At 46.4% G+C, this 14,233-nt stretch overlaps 1 protein-coding gene across 4 annotated transcripts in view; it reads right to left on the reverse strand.

Annotated features, from left to right (window-relative positions):
- CENPK (centromere protein K) overlaps positions 1-14,233 on the reverse strand; it is a 1,342,106-nt gene that overhangs the window by 914,083 nt on the left and 413,790 nt on the right. For all 4 annotated transcript variants that reach the window (XR_011280634.1, XM_069627356.1, XM_069627355.1 and 1 more), the window contains exon 5: positions 550-596. Coding sequence is in view for 3 of the 4 variants with exons in the window: in XM_069627356.1 (XP_069483457.1) it covers positions 550-596 (47 nt within the window). In the remaining variant the exon portion in view is untranslated. The remainder of the gene's footprint in view (positions 1-549; positions 597-14,233) is intronic.

Raw genomic sequence — 14,233 nt, forward strand, 5'->3', positions numbered from 1 at the left:
CCCCATGTGCTTCCCAAACCTGTCACACAGACACTTATGAAATGAGGAATACTGAACAACCAATGAAAATTGGGTCACCTTGTGCTGGCTTCTAATGGATTAGTTCTGTCTGGTTCAGCCAGACTTAAATATTAACCTTGTAGTTTAGTTCGGAATCAGTGATGTTTAATATGAAGCATAAGTACAAATTATGTTTTGCAAGATTTCTACTAATTTACACTGAAACGCTGAAAAGCCACTTCTGTACATAGGTGCATGCAAAAATAATGATAATGTTTTATTAAATGTCAATTTCTATTGTCTAAATTTGAGAAGGTCCATCTGCAACAGCAAAGTAAAAATCAGACAATATAGCCTTTATATCTGGAATCGTCAACAAGGTAAATTGCAAAAGAGAAAAATTATTTAGGAAAGTTTACAAAAACCTTTCAATTATGGTAAGTAATCTACAGATCATTTAAAATACGGTCACAAAGATTGCAGAGTACTCATTGTATATGCTTAATTAGTACCATTATTTACAGCATGATATGTGTATTATCCTCTTACCTCGACTTTTCCTAATGCTAAGAGAACATCTTGATCAGTAGAAAGTACTGTAAAGCAAAAAGGAAGCATTGATGAGGAAATAGCAGATTGCCTTGTTGCTATAACCAAATAGTTTTCAAATAAAATTATCATACATCAGTGTAATGATCCACGTATCAGAAAAGAATTCCAATGAAGATTCCAGTATAACTCACAGATCCCTCCCTGCTTCCAGTATTTATCGCAACATGAAAGCTCCCTTTGGTGTGCTGTCCTATCCAGTATGAATTCCTGCAGCAACAATACATCATTTGTCTTTTTATTACAAAGTTGTAGTAAAGATGCCTTGAACCTAAAGGGGGGTGTATTTTTACAGTACACTATAAAACACTACAATAAGTTTAAATATTTTGGAAATTGATCTAATGAAATGGCTGTAATTTTCTTGGCTGCCTATTTTCAGACCAGATATGTAATATGTGCCCCTTAGCATTTTTCCATCAGCTTACCCTTGTTGTCTTGGCTACTGTGAGTAAACTGGTAATTAATGCTGAAATACTCACAGGGGCTAGACATTTTCCTTCTCCAGTATCCCCAAAAATAACTATCAAAAGCTCCATTGGTATCTGGAGAACACAAATTTATTTGAGCTAGCACCTTTTCAACAACACGTGAACCTTACGGCATATCGACCACATTTGAGTCGTGGTTCTAATTTCCCCACAGTTTCTCCGACACAGTGGTGAATATGATGACTTATATGTATTAAACCTTGTAGAGGCAAGCACCACATTTTGCAAAGTTTGAATACACATTTCCTATTTGCAGTGCATTTGGAAGAGGTGTGCTTTTGTGCTCAGATTCAAATAAGTCTTTCTAACAGTTTGTATAGTGCTGACATCCAAACCTTAGAGTTCCTGCCTGCCTACAACAGCGTCAAAGTAGTCTTTTGGCATGGGCCAGCCTCCTTCACTCATGAATTTGTAATCCTTTGTTGTAAATGGACAGTGATATTTCTCCCGCACCCTTAACTGTTTTGCATTCCATAAATGATAAAGGGATACCCTGATTATAATATTTTGACAGTGTACCAATTCACCATTTTACCACATGTGAAATGCTCCTGTTGATATCCTGAAAGAAATATGGATTAACCAATACTAGGGTCATGGAACTCAGCCCTGTGAAGGCACACCCATACCAGAAATAAATACTGCATGCTAGGGGGAAAAAGGCACAAGACACTTGCAAGTATAACAAGTATTTATTTCTACAAAATAGAAATGCAGCAGCAACGAACTCTGCTGCCGCCGAATGGTCTGAACTCCATAGGCATGTGCGGCACATTATAAGTATAAACGGAAACACTGATGATGTAATGATATACAGTACAATTCGACAATACGGATATTTAGTACAATTCTACAGTACAATTCTACAATCCTACCTATTCATGTAGGGCCTGATCCATATGGGATGCCAGGCTACTTATCCATCTTCACCTGTCTATCTCCATTCACGTGGGCGCTGCTGGGTTCGTCATCCGCGTTGAAGCTGACCTGACAATTAGTTAGCTACTCTGACAAACAATGTTATTCTATCAGTGTAACAAAACACCTGGCAGATACATGGAGGGGCTCAGGGGGGAGAGCCAAGGACACATTAACTCACAGCGCCCAGATAGATCAGCAACTCCCCAGATCCTCTACCTTAGTGTTAGGCTATAATTCTAATGCTACCCTGCACCTCCCCGCACAAATCACGTGACTCATTCCTGAAGGCACGATGGCCTTTCCTTCTGATCTTGGTGATCGATCGAGGGGCATAAACGGTTTATGGTCAGTGGTCTGGGTTTGGACAGTGCTTTAGCAAGTGGGGGTCATGAGATGAAAGCATGGCAAAACTGTATTTCTCATGTGGTGATCATTCGGGTCAGGAGGGCCTTGCCATCTGTTTTGTGGGATAATACTGCCAAGAGGCGCTCTGCTGCCTTCTCATGACCTTGCAGGGCCCATTCTTCCCAGGGAGCGAGGGCCTGTAACAATGGAGGGTGTTGTGGATCTCTGAAAACTGGCCAGGGTGGGGGTGGTGTTCACACTCATGCAAGGGGTCTAATGTTAATACACAAAATGCTGTTCCTCGCGCTTGGGCCTAAATTCTAAGATGGGCGTTTGCCAAGATGCTGTTAGCGCCCGCATCTACCAAATAACGAAGATGATGGTGCTCCCGCAACTATGTGCACCCCGCCCCTGCTCCCTGGATGTGCTCTATTAGTGTTTATTCCTTGTACGGTATCACCTACAGGGGGTGGGAAGACCCTCTCTCCTTCCCAACACCTGGATGGACACCCCATTGACATATGACTTAATTCCAATAGTAATGCTAGCCATGTGTTGAAGACAACAAGGTATCGCCTCTAAAAATACCACTTGAGGACCAGAGTTTTCCCTGTCCAATATAAACCCACTTCACTACCCGTTTCTGCAGTCCTCAATTGAAAATATGGGAAATCTGAGATGCCCTAAAATATCTTTGAATGTCTGGTGCTCCAGAACCTCTGATCCTGGTGTCGCGCACCAGGACTCTTAGGAATTGCCATTTTTTTCTTAGGAATCTAGGGACCAGATTAATTGGGATCGCCAGAATGCTAACCAACCCTGATAGTTATTGGTTAAAATACCTATAAATATCATTAAAGTCTATAAATAGCTTTTGGAAATTAACTTTGAAACACTTGTGTATAGGAGCATTATAAATAACCTATCAATTAATCAACCAATCAATCAACCCGATACATGTTCACGAAAGATTAGAGCACTTTAACTCCCAGGTATTTAAACACTCTCACCAGCCAATTGCCGTGGATACTCTCGATGAAGGTGGGCATATTGTGTGTAAGTCAGAATCAGGAGATAAGACCGACAAGAAGGCATGATTTTCATACATTTTATTCACTGTTCAGATTCAAAAGACCTAATCTTTCCCAAAATCTGTGATTCTAAGTCACTTCCTCCCAGAGGGATGCCACCACCTTTGGGACTGAGAAGGTGAGCCTGCTACGCTTAACACCCTCTAGAGGACAGAATAAGCATCATCCCTCTGGAGGTGACTGCCCCAGAGAGACATAAGACACCACCCCCCCACTCCCACCAGACACTAACAACCAATCAGGAAGGAGTATTCGCAAAAATCCCAAAGTTCAATTGTGCCACAGCGCACATTGGGCGTGCAGCTGCTCAGAGAAACCGGACGCCAGACGTGGCTTTGCGCCAAGGGGTATGCACTGGGAGAGTGTGACAAGGCACGGCAGGCGAGTAATCGGAGCCATGGGGTGTGTTAGTCCGAACAAGAACAGAGTACCTCAGTGGTCAGAGGCAGAGCCCGGAGGAGTTATCGTCCATAGTGCCCCACAACAAGCAAGTGGAAAACAGGAGGAGATGCCTGCCATTGCAGAGTCCAGTTGAGGAGTCATGTAAGAGGCTATGTGCCAAGAGGAGGGGCAGTCAGCCTACACAGCCCTGTCAGGGAGCCCCGCTCATCACACATGTGTGATGAGCCCCGCTCATCACACATGGCACACCAGAGGAACTGGAGGCAAGCAGCAAAGCCTGAGTGGGAAGCCTCAGTGTGGGGAACGACCAAAGAATCCCCACACTGGGGAGGGGAAACTGCATTGTGGGGAAAGAGCCAAGCTGCCCCATAATCGGGAGAGAAACAGACAGAAGCCCCAAAGTGTGGAAAGAGACAAAGAAAAGCCCATGTGTGGGGAAGAGCCAAGAAGCCCCACAGTGGGGAGAGAAACAACAAGAAGCCCAGCACATGGGAAAGAGACATAGTAAAGGCCCGGTGTGGGGAAAGAATTGGGGAGCCCAGAATGGGAAATTAGAATGAGCAAGCCTCAGAGTAGGAAAGGAAGAGACTGAGAAGAAAATAAGAACATTTCCCTAAAGGGAGAAGGATTGTGAGATGTACACGTTTCAAGGAGAAGAGAGACCTGGCTGGAGTCTCGGCAGGCGCTCCCATGCTATACAAAGTATATAAACTGGAACTGTGGACATAGGCAAGAGCCTATGAGAAAGAGACAAAGCCGTGAGGGTCAGAAGGCAGTATCCATACCCTTCCTTGGGCAGCTACCAAAAAGCATGTCTTGGTTGTTTTGTGTTTCCTTGTTTTATTTGAGATATAAGTAAAGAACCTAGGCAATAGTAGGATTTTGGACCAATGACTTTACGTTTAGATATCCTGACCAGCCGGCTCTTACTGGCTTCTGTTTTAGAGTATGGATTAATAATATGCTTAGGGAAAGATTAGGCCTTTTCCATGTTGAAGAAAGAATAAATGAGAATTCGGCCTCCGTGTATATCTCCTAAGTTTAGCTCACCACAAGACTAACTAATAGAGAAGCCTGAGATTAAATGACATTGTCACAGTACCTTCATTAGCGCTAGGACGGTTGACAGAATGTATGTCAAACACCACTGCAATGTGGTCAGCATTCAAGGACATGCTGTTAACATGGATTTCCAGAATCTGGCCTTGTGGAAAGATTTTAGGAGGCCACCCTAGTTATAGTGAAACGGGGACTCTGAAATTAGGAATAAACAAAGGTAGCAATGGAGGGCTGTCAAAGCTTATTTTCAGAAGAGTGCTAGTGTGGTCAGAGGCCCTCAATGAGTCCACACAGTATGTCACAGAATAAATCAATGTAGACAGTCAATTATGAAAACACAGTTATTTATTATAGGCCTTCTGAACACACTGGAAAATGAATCTAACGGGTAGTATTATCACACAACTTCTAAGATACATGTGCAATTCACTGTGAGCTAAAATATAAATCAGATAACTTCAGCAGCAAAGCAGGTAAGTATTTTTGATAGAGTAAATGATGGGACCCAAATCACAAGACACTATTCTAACTTAAGAAATCCAAACCCCAGGATGAATAGAGCCTTGTGCTTAAAAAGCCACAGGAGTCACTCAATGTTTCTCACCAGAATGATGCCTCTGTAGGTAGGAGTCAATAGGTTTGTGTTTTAAAGTTCTCCAACAATTTTACCTTCGGTAAGTAATAGTTTTCTATTCTTCCATACCCAAGACTAACCTAGGGACAGGACACCCGGCCCAGGTTTGACAAGAAAATGAGGAGTGGAATGGAATTAGGAGACTAAGGGACTTGTTCCCAATGTTTTCCTATGGTCCACAGGGACACTGGGGTTTACCTACACCCCTGATGACTTTGTGGATCATCTGGAGGGGATGCTAGGACTCGATCTTCTGTGTGTGTTCCAGTGAGAGGTACCCAGGAGTTGCAGATTATTCCAGCTGAATAGAAGAACAAGTTACTTCTTACCTTGTAACGTTCTTTCGACGGGATGTTCCTCCGACGTATTCCTTATCTTTGATAATAGGTTTCCAGCTTGCTAGCCTCGGAAATTTTTTCTGTAGAGGGCGCTGCGCGTCGGCGTCGGCCGAGTCGATGTCCCTCGACGGCCATCGTATCGGCGCCGACGTCACCATGCCCATAAATAGCCGTCCGTTGCTCAGTTCCATTTTGTAGCATAAGAAAAGTCATGCCTGAATTGGTTATTGACCTTGAATGAGCGTAAACTGCAACCACAAGGGAAGTATCACTGCGGGGATGGATGGGAGGGGCGATAAGGAATACGTCGGAGGAACATCCCGTCGAAAGAACATTACAAGGTAAGAAGTAACTTGTTCTTCGAAGGGATTGTGTCCTCCGACGTATTCCTCATCTTTGATAGACTCCCATAGCAGTGGCATGTAATTGGAGGTGGGAGTGAGAATGTTATGTATCCCTTTACGGGTGGACCGAATGTAATACGGCCTTGCCAAATCTGGTCTCTTGACTAGTGGAGGAATCCAGATTGTAAAATTTTGTGAATGTATGTGCGGACGACCATGAGGCAGCCGCACATATGTCTCGGACCGGTACCCCTCTTTGGAGAGCCGAAGAGGCTGCGATACCCCTGGTTGAATGAGCCCTGAGATTTTGGGGTGGCTCTTTCCCTGCCAGTTTGTAACATTCCAGAATGGCCAAAATAATCCATCTGGAGATGGTTTGTTTTGTTATGGGTAGTCCCAACTTGTGACCTGAGTATCCTACAAACAGTTGGTCTGCTTGCCTGATCCTAGCCATTCTGCTGATGTAAAAGCTGAGAGCTCACCTTGGGTCCAGCCTATGTAGCCTTTCCTCTTCTTTCCCTGGATGGGGAGGAGGGTAGAACGAAGGTAAGGTAAATTTCTGAGTAGTATGAAATTCAGAAACCACCTTTGGGAGGAAATTAGGCTACACCTGTAGGACAACTTTGTCCTTGTGGAAAACTGTATGTGGGGGTTTACAGGAGAGAGCCTGTAGCTCGCTCACCCTCCTAGCAGATGTTAGTGCCACCAATAGGACAGTTTTAAGCATGAGAAATCTCAGCGAACAAGAGTGAAGTGGTTCGAATGGAGTGCCCATTAGGAAGTTTAAGACTAAATGTAAGTCCCATAAGGGAACCTGGAATGGTTTTGGAGGATAAACATTAGTTAATCCCTTGAGAAATTGTATCACTAGAGGAAGTTTGAAATACGATGGTTCCTCCACAGTGCACTTGAAGAAAGAAAGCGCTCCGAGAGAGCCTATTACATTGCCAAATTGAAGGACTGAGTTTGCCAAATAGAGTAAAAAACAATAACACCGTTGGTGTACCACATGAAAAAGGGTCGATATTCTCTTCCCTACATCAGCTTCAAAATTTGTTCCAATGGCAGCGGTATAAAGACTTTGTTGCTGGCCTTCTGGCCGAAAGCAACACCTCCATGACGTCATCAGGGAGATCCCAATTCTTGTACCTCACCCTTTCAGAAGCCAAGCGTGAAGGTTGAGGGTTCTGGTGTCTGGATGGAGAACCTGACCTCCCTTCTGCGAGAGAAGATTCTCTGAGTGGAAGACGGATTGTAGGACAGATGGACATATCTAGAAGGTCCGGGTACCACATTCTCCTGGCCCAATCCAGGCAATTAGGATCATGGTTTTCCGGAATCTTCTCAACCTCCTGATCATTTGAGGAATAACAGGGGCTGGTGGGAACGCGTAAAGGAGTGGAATCTCCCAGTCCACTACGAACGCGTCTCCTAGAGCTCCTCTCGGGGGAAATTCCCTTGAACAGAACAGATCGCACTTCCTGTTTGTGCTTGTGGCGAACAGATCCACCTGAGGGGTTCTCCTCGTGGGAGACTGTGCTCGGCCTGCTCAGAGCGTCCGCTGTCATGTTCTTCTCTCCGGCTAGGTGGACTGCCGATAGAGAGATTACTTCTTGGATTGCCCAAAACCAGAGCTGCATCGCCTCTCTGCACAGTGGCAGTGATCCTACGCCTCCTCTTTTGTTGAGGTAGTGGATGGCCACTGTGTTGTCCGTCATTATCAGGACATTTCTCCCCTGTACTGATGGCAGGAAAACTTTCAGCGCTAGTCTGATCGCTCTCAGCTCCAATAGGTTGATGTGTAGTCTGGACTCCGATGGTGACCAACGACCGCTGATGGTCAAGTCGTTGGCATGGGCTCCCCACCCGTGAGTGAGGTGTCTGACTACTGTTATCTCCGGCCATGGTTGCCAAAACAGTTCTCCTTTCAAGATGTTCTCTGGATAGGCCCACCATTGAAGGTCGTGGGCTACCTTGGCTGGAAGCCAGAGGAGATCTGTCATTCTCCCTGCGAATTGCGACCACTGACTTCTCAGTGCCCACTGAAGAAATCTCATTCTCAGGCGAGCCTCTGGCACAAGGAAGATGCAGGATGCCATGAGGCCTAGCAACCTCAAAAAGTCGAAGGCTGGGAGACTTTGGGCATTTTGAAACTTGGTGACCATCTGTAGAATATCTTGAGCCCTCACCTCTGGTGGCGAGGCTTTTCCCAGGGAAGTGTCCAGGACCGCTCCAATCAACTGGAGTCTCTGTGAGGTATCATCTGTGACTTCTTTAAATTGAGGGAGAAGCCCAGTTTGTGAAGGAAGTGGCAGACATAATCTAGCTGGGCCTGGCCTGTTTCGAAGATACAGCCCTGATCAGCCAATCGTCCAGGTAGGGGTAGACGTGGATCCCTGCCCTCCTTAGACTCGCCGCCACTACCGACATCAGCTTGGTGAAGACCCTCGGGGCGGAGGTCAGCCCAAATGGCAGAACTCAAAATTGATAATGAGAGTCGCCAATTGCAAACCTCAGGTATTTCCTGTGTTTGAGATGGATTGGCACATAGAAATAAGCATCCTGAAGGTCCAGAGATACCAGCCAATCCTGGAGCTGGAGGGCCTGAAGGATCTGAGAGAGAGTTACCATCTTGATCTTGTCCTTCCTGAGGAACTTGTTCAATTCTCGTAAGTCCAGGATGGGTCTCAGTCCTCCGTCCTTCTTTGGTATGAGAAAGTAGGGAGAGTACCAGCCCTTGTTCCTGTCCGCTACAGGTACCGGTTCTATGGCACCTTTCTCTAGCAGGTCTATAATTTCCTGCAAGAGGAGCGGATCTGGAACTTTTAGAGAGCTGTTCCCCGGTGGATGACTCTGAGGGATGTGTAGAAAGGGTAGGCAGTAACCCTGGGCAACTGCCTCCAATGCCCAAGCATCTGATGTTATAGCCTGCCATTCCGTCAGATGGTGAGTTAACCTGCCCCCTACAGGTGTATTGTGTGGAAAAGCCTCAGAGTGGTTAGGGGGCGGCTGATGCAGATGCTGAGGGTAAAGAGGCACCTGCTGCTGCTGCGGCCTTAGTACCTTTGACCCGTCCACCTCAGGTGGATCTCCTTTGGCCTCTTTGAGCCGGCTGTCCTCTGCCTTTCCCGAATGCGGAATAATAGCGAAAGGACTTTCCTCTCCCAGAGGTTCCTGAGGGGCGAAAAGGAGTTTGGCGGATAGCAGCTCCTAAAGATTTTGCTCCTGTTTTAGAAGTCTGCAACTTTTCCAGACTGTCATCAGCCTTTTTTCCGAATAGTGAAGAGCCGTCAAAGGGCATATTCAAAAGTCTGGCCTGTACATCTGGAGCAAAGCCAGACTTTCGCATCCACGCATGCCTGCGGATTGGTGTACTTGCCGCCATGGCCCTGCTGATACTGTCAGCGGAATCGATGCCAGTTTGAAGTGATTCGCACATGGCATCTTTGCCATCTTTAATAATGTTAAGGAAGGCTTCCTTTTCCTCTCCTTCGGGTATGCAGTCAGCCGCTGATGAAGCACACTCCCACAGTGTGTGACTGAACCTGGTGAGCGTACAGGTGGCGTTGATGGACTTCAACGCCATACTACAAGCTGAGAAGACTTTCTTCGCCATAGAATCGTACCTCTTGTCATCTCTATCCTGTGGGACAGTAGGGTAAGCGGTCCTACTGCGAGAGGATTGGGATCCTACTCTAGGACATCGACGACGGTCTCAGCGTCGTGCCAGTGGCCCTTGGAATCACCGTTGGCTGTGGAGTAGCCTTGGTCTTCTCTTTCATCGGCGTCCATGTTGGCGTCGAGTCGATCGACCGATGCGTCGAGGAACCCTTCGACAACGGCGTCGATGGCGCCGATCCATGCGTCGAAGGAATCTTCGACGACGGCGAAGATGGTGCCTTCTTACCCGATGGCTCGTGGCGCTCTCGGGTGGAATGTTTCGCCGGGTGCTGCGACTCTCAGCGTTTTTATTTTTTGGGTTTTTCACCCGGGGTATCACCCTCAGCTGTCTTCGAGGGGGTCGAGGCTGCGTTCTCGAAGACGCTTAATATTTTCTTTCTGAATTCCTCCCACTCAGCCTGAGAGCTGTGTTTTGTGGGACAGGAGACCCTTTCTGGGGAAACGGAAGACGACGAGGAAGGGGATCTTCGACGTCTCTTTTTTGAGTGTCTTGATCTCGATGAATGGTGGGAGCTACTTCGAGATCTAGAATGGGAATGTTTTCGATGCCGAGGAGACTAATGCCTCGACTCAGCCGAAGAAACCTTCGAGGAGGTTTTGACTGACTTGCCTCTCTCGAGCTTCCCCTTGCGCTCCTTCAAGGCTTTCGCCGTCATGGACATGCAGTCCTCACACTCCGAACAATGGTGCTCGGCTCCCAAGCACCACAAGCAGATCCTGTGTGGATCCGTTATCGACATTTTTTTACCGCAGTCTCGACATTTCTTGAAGCCGGATCGCGGCGTCGTCGGTTCCGATGAAGATGCCATCGAGAACAAGTAGGTATTATTCGAGTAGATATAGATATCCTGACTGAACTGAGCAACGACGTTCCGAGGCCCCACGAAGCGCGGAAAAAACGGAACTGACCAATGGACGCAGCGTGTGGCTATTTATGGGCATGGTGACGTCGGCGCCGATACGGTGGCCTCTACAGAAAAAAATTCCGAGGCCAGCAAACTAGAAACATATTATCAAAGATAAGGAATACGTCGGAGGACACAATCCCTTCGAAATGTAAGATGCAACCCTTTTCAGAGAAATAAAGCAGAATCCACAGATACAGACCTATTTAGGACACTTCACAGGTTTGAGGAAGGCGAGTTCAGTGACGTTCTCTGCACACAGGCGACGACAGGCGTCCTTCCAGTCACGATCATAGCAGCTGATCCGGGACAGGTTCTCGTGAAGGTGGAAAGTTAAAATTCGGGGAGAAGGATGATAGTGGCACATGTTGGCGACCACCAAAGTTCCGGATTCGAACGTGGAACATCACAATTTTTGGCGAAGTAGCCCATGAGAGAGCGGGTCAGTCCGGCGCCAGGCCAGGGACATTTTTTAAGGCTCTGAAGGGCTGGATCCTCTAGAAGGCATTGAGAATAGTTGATCCCACTAGTCCAAGGGCTGAAGCACCACTCGGGGTGTTCAGAGATCAGGCAGAGGAGCAGGGCTTCACCGGGCTGGCTACCGGAAGGAATGCTCAGGTGTTTTTGGATTTTCAGCAGGCTACTCTTCTTCAACGATGATCTGAAGAAATGGCTGAAAAGGTCCTCTTCTTATCCAAAATCTGAGTTGGAAGCAAGTCCAAGCCCACCAATGGCAAGGATCTGCACCATTCAAACAGCCAGTAGTTGTCTAATCAGGGAAACTACTGATTTCACATTTGCCCCACCCTCACAATTTCTGGCACCCAGGAGGTGGACTGGAACTAGAGAGTTCCGCCCCCATCCGGGACCACAAACAAAAAGGCACCACAAAAATGCACACATCACCCCAGCACTTACCCAGTTAAACTGGCTCAGCATACCTCAAAGAAGTGCCTTCAAGGGACTCTGCATTGTTTTTAAAGCCTTCCAACTCAAAACTCCATCTTACCTTCATGACAAACTCAAACCCATAACCCACACAAACACCAGTCAAGCGAGCCAACACCCTCTACACATTCCACTCTGCAAACTCAAATGCACACAAAAACAAGCATTTACCCACTGTGCATCTAGGGCATGGAACACCCTACCTCTTCACATAGGCTCTGCAGCCTCCATCACCATTTTCAGAAATAGCCTCAAAACAAACCCTTTTTCCCCACACATAACCCTGCCCTCCTCTACTGCTATCACTTGTCAATCCTAATCTTCCTAACCTTTCCTGAAAACATTTTGCAACTTCTTTTCTCAATTTCCACCTTTTCAAACATTGAACCACGTAAGCTGCTGTGAGAACCTCAGAGAAAGGCCAATACTAAACTAAAATGAAATAAATGAAATCATTCTCAGTCTTCTCCCATGTACATTTAATACCCTGAGGCTCCATTATACCACTCCCTCATACTTTCCACCTCCCTCTATTCCATATCCTCCATCACTTCTCCCTCTTCCTCTCTCACTCCCTTTCTTGTTACCTTTTGCACTCCTCCTCCCGCCAATACCATTCACTCTCTCATGTACCAACACAATCACAGCTACACTCTTTTCTGCTAGGTACAACTCTCTCTCTAACACAATACCTCACATGCACTCCTATCCAACTCGTCCACAGACTTCTCAGTGATACACTCCACCTTATGTCCCTCTGTAAGCGTGCAGAAGTACTGCTCAGACACAATTTTGTCCGAGTATATCTTTGAGCAGAAACTTTTATTGCTCAGGAAAGGGTTGGGCAAAAGCCTGTCTATGCCTAAAACTAAGAGGGGTTTCCCTACCTCAAAGAAAACTAATGAAATTGTCAGGATTTCCAAAACTACAAAGTCTGTCAATGTTGTGTCTCAAAAAGCTACCTCTGTCCCTAACGCTAATAACTTAAACCACTGTGCAAGGATGATCTCTTCCCAAAGCAAAGTGTTCATGATAACTCCAATCAAAAGAAAAGTTCCCAGTCTCTCGGGTAATCAAATCTGAAGGAAGTAAACAATGTTCAAAAAGGTAATTCTATGGCTAGGGTTTTGTTTCTTTCCCCTAGAGTCCTTGTTCTACTTTGCGCCTTTCTTTGGGCTCCTGACCATTGTATTTTCTTAGGCAAACTTCACTGGGTAATTCACAAGACTATGGCTCCACAAGTTCACAGTTCTTTTATACCACCAAATTGGCACCCTCCTCTACCAAGCATAGGATTCCTTTTAATGAGTCTTTTTCAGTTCTAGGGTTCTTGATCCCCTTTATTCTCATACTCTCATCTGGGAGGGGGTCACAGATGAGCAATATTCTGAATGGCCTTGTTTACTCTCCTGCCTCTTGTTCTTTGTTATTTTAGGTCTTCATCTTTCGCATGGGTGCAGGTCCCCGACTCACAATATCCTCTCAGGGTTCCAGACCATCTTATTCTAGCTTCTATTTTTACCCCCTTTCTTCACCAGACCTCTAGCACCTCTCAGGTAACCCACGTACCCGATTGTCACTTCAATCCAGGTACAAGCGTTTCCTGAGCAGCTGCGTTGCTCTTTGAGGCTCCAGTAGTGTTCGGGTAACCGTGAGTCTTCCCTGCTGCATGTCCTCCCTCTCAGTTGCTCTTCCGGCCTGGACCACGTTCGGGTTCTCCTTCTCCTCTGTTCACAGCTTCCCTTTTCGGCTTCCGTCTGTTTGCCTGGTGCACGGCTCCCGCAGTTCCTTCTTGGAGGACAGATCTCTCCTAGTGTCTCCACTGAGCTGCATTTGAACTCTGGTTCTCTAGAGTAATCCAAGGACTCCCAGTGCTTGCAATAGATCCATAGGTAGCATACTTTGTATTTTCTGGCATTTTAGTTCTGTATATTAGGTTGACTAACTCGACAATAGAACACATGCGCTTTATTTAAGGAGGGGGAAGGAGAAGTTGGCCTTGGAAAAGGGGTTGGGTGTACTGAAGTGGGGGCATAACGCGTTCTCCGAGTATGGTCATTCCCAATCCCATAATGGACTTCCTACACCATGGAATTCTGCCGCGGTGCACCACCCCCGGGAGGACTATTGTACTGTGGACGCATTACTCTGGCTCCATGGGAAAGGTCTCCCACTAGGGGAGAAGGGATGACATCCTTAGATTCGTCACAACTCTGACTGTTCTCTCAGTCCCTCTTCACGCCTTCTGTCCTCATCTGAAAATCCCACACACTGTGATTCTCACAGGTCTTTTAGAGCTGTACGGTCGTGCTTCTGACTTCTCCCTCTACCCCAATTGGTAGCATGTTCCACCTAAATCTGGGGTCTAATTTATGACAGTATTTTTCTCCCAGGGTTGGCAATGGCTATTTAAAGTCACAAAAACCCACTTTAGCCTCACCTCCTTTGTGCGTGTGAAAGTTAGA

The sequence above is a fragment of the Ambystoma mexicanum genome, chromosome 6p (genome assembly GCF_040938575.1).
Source record: "Ambystoma mexicanum isolate Mex_15411 chromosome 6p, UKY_AmexF1_1, whole genome shotgun sequence".
NCBI lineage: Eukaryota > Metazoa > Chordata > Amphibia > Caudata > Ambystomatidae > Ambystoma > Ambystoma mexicanum.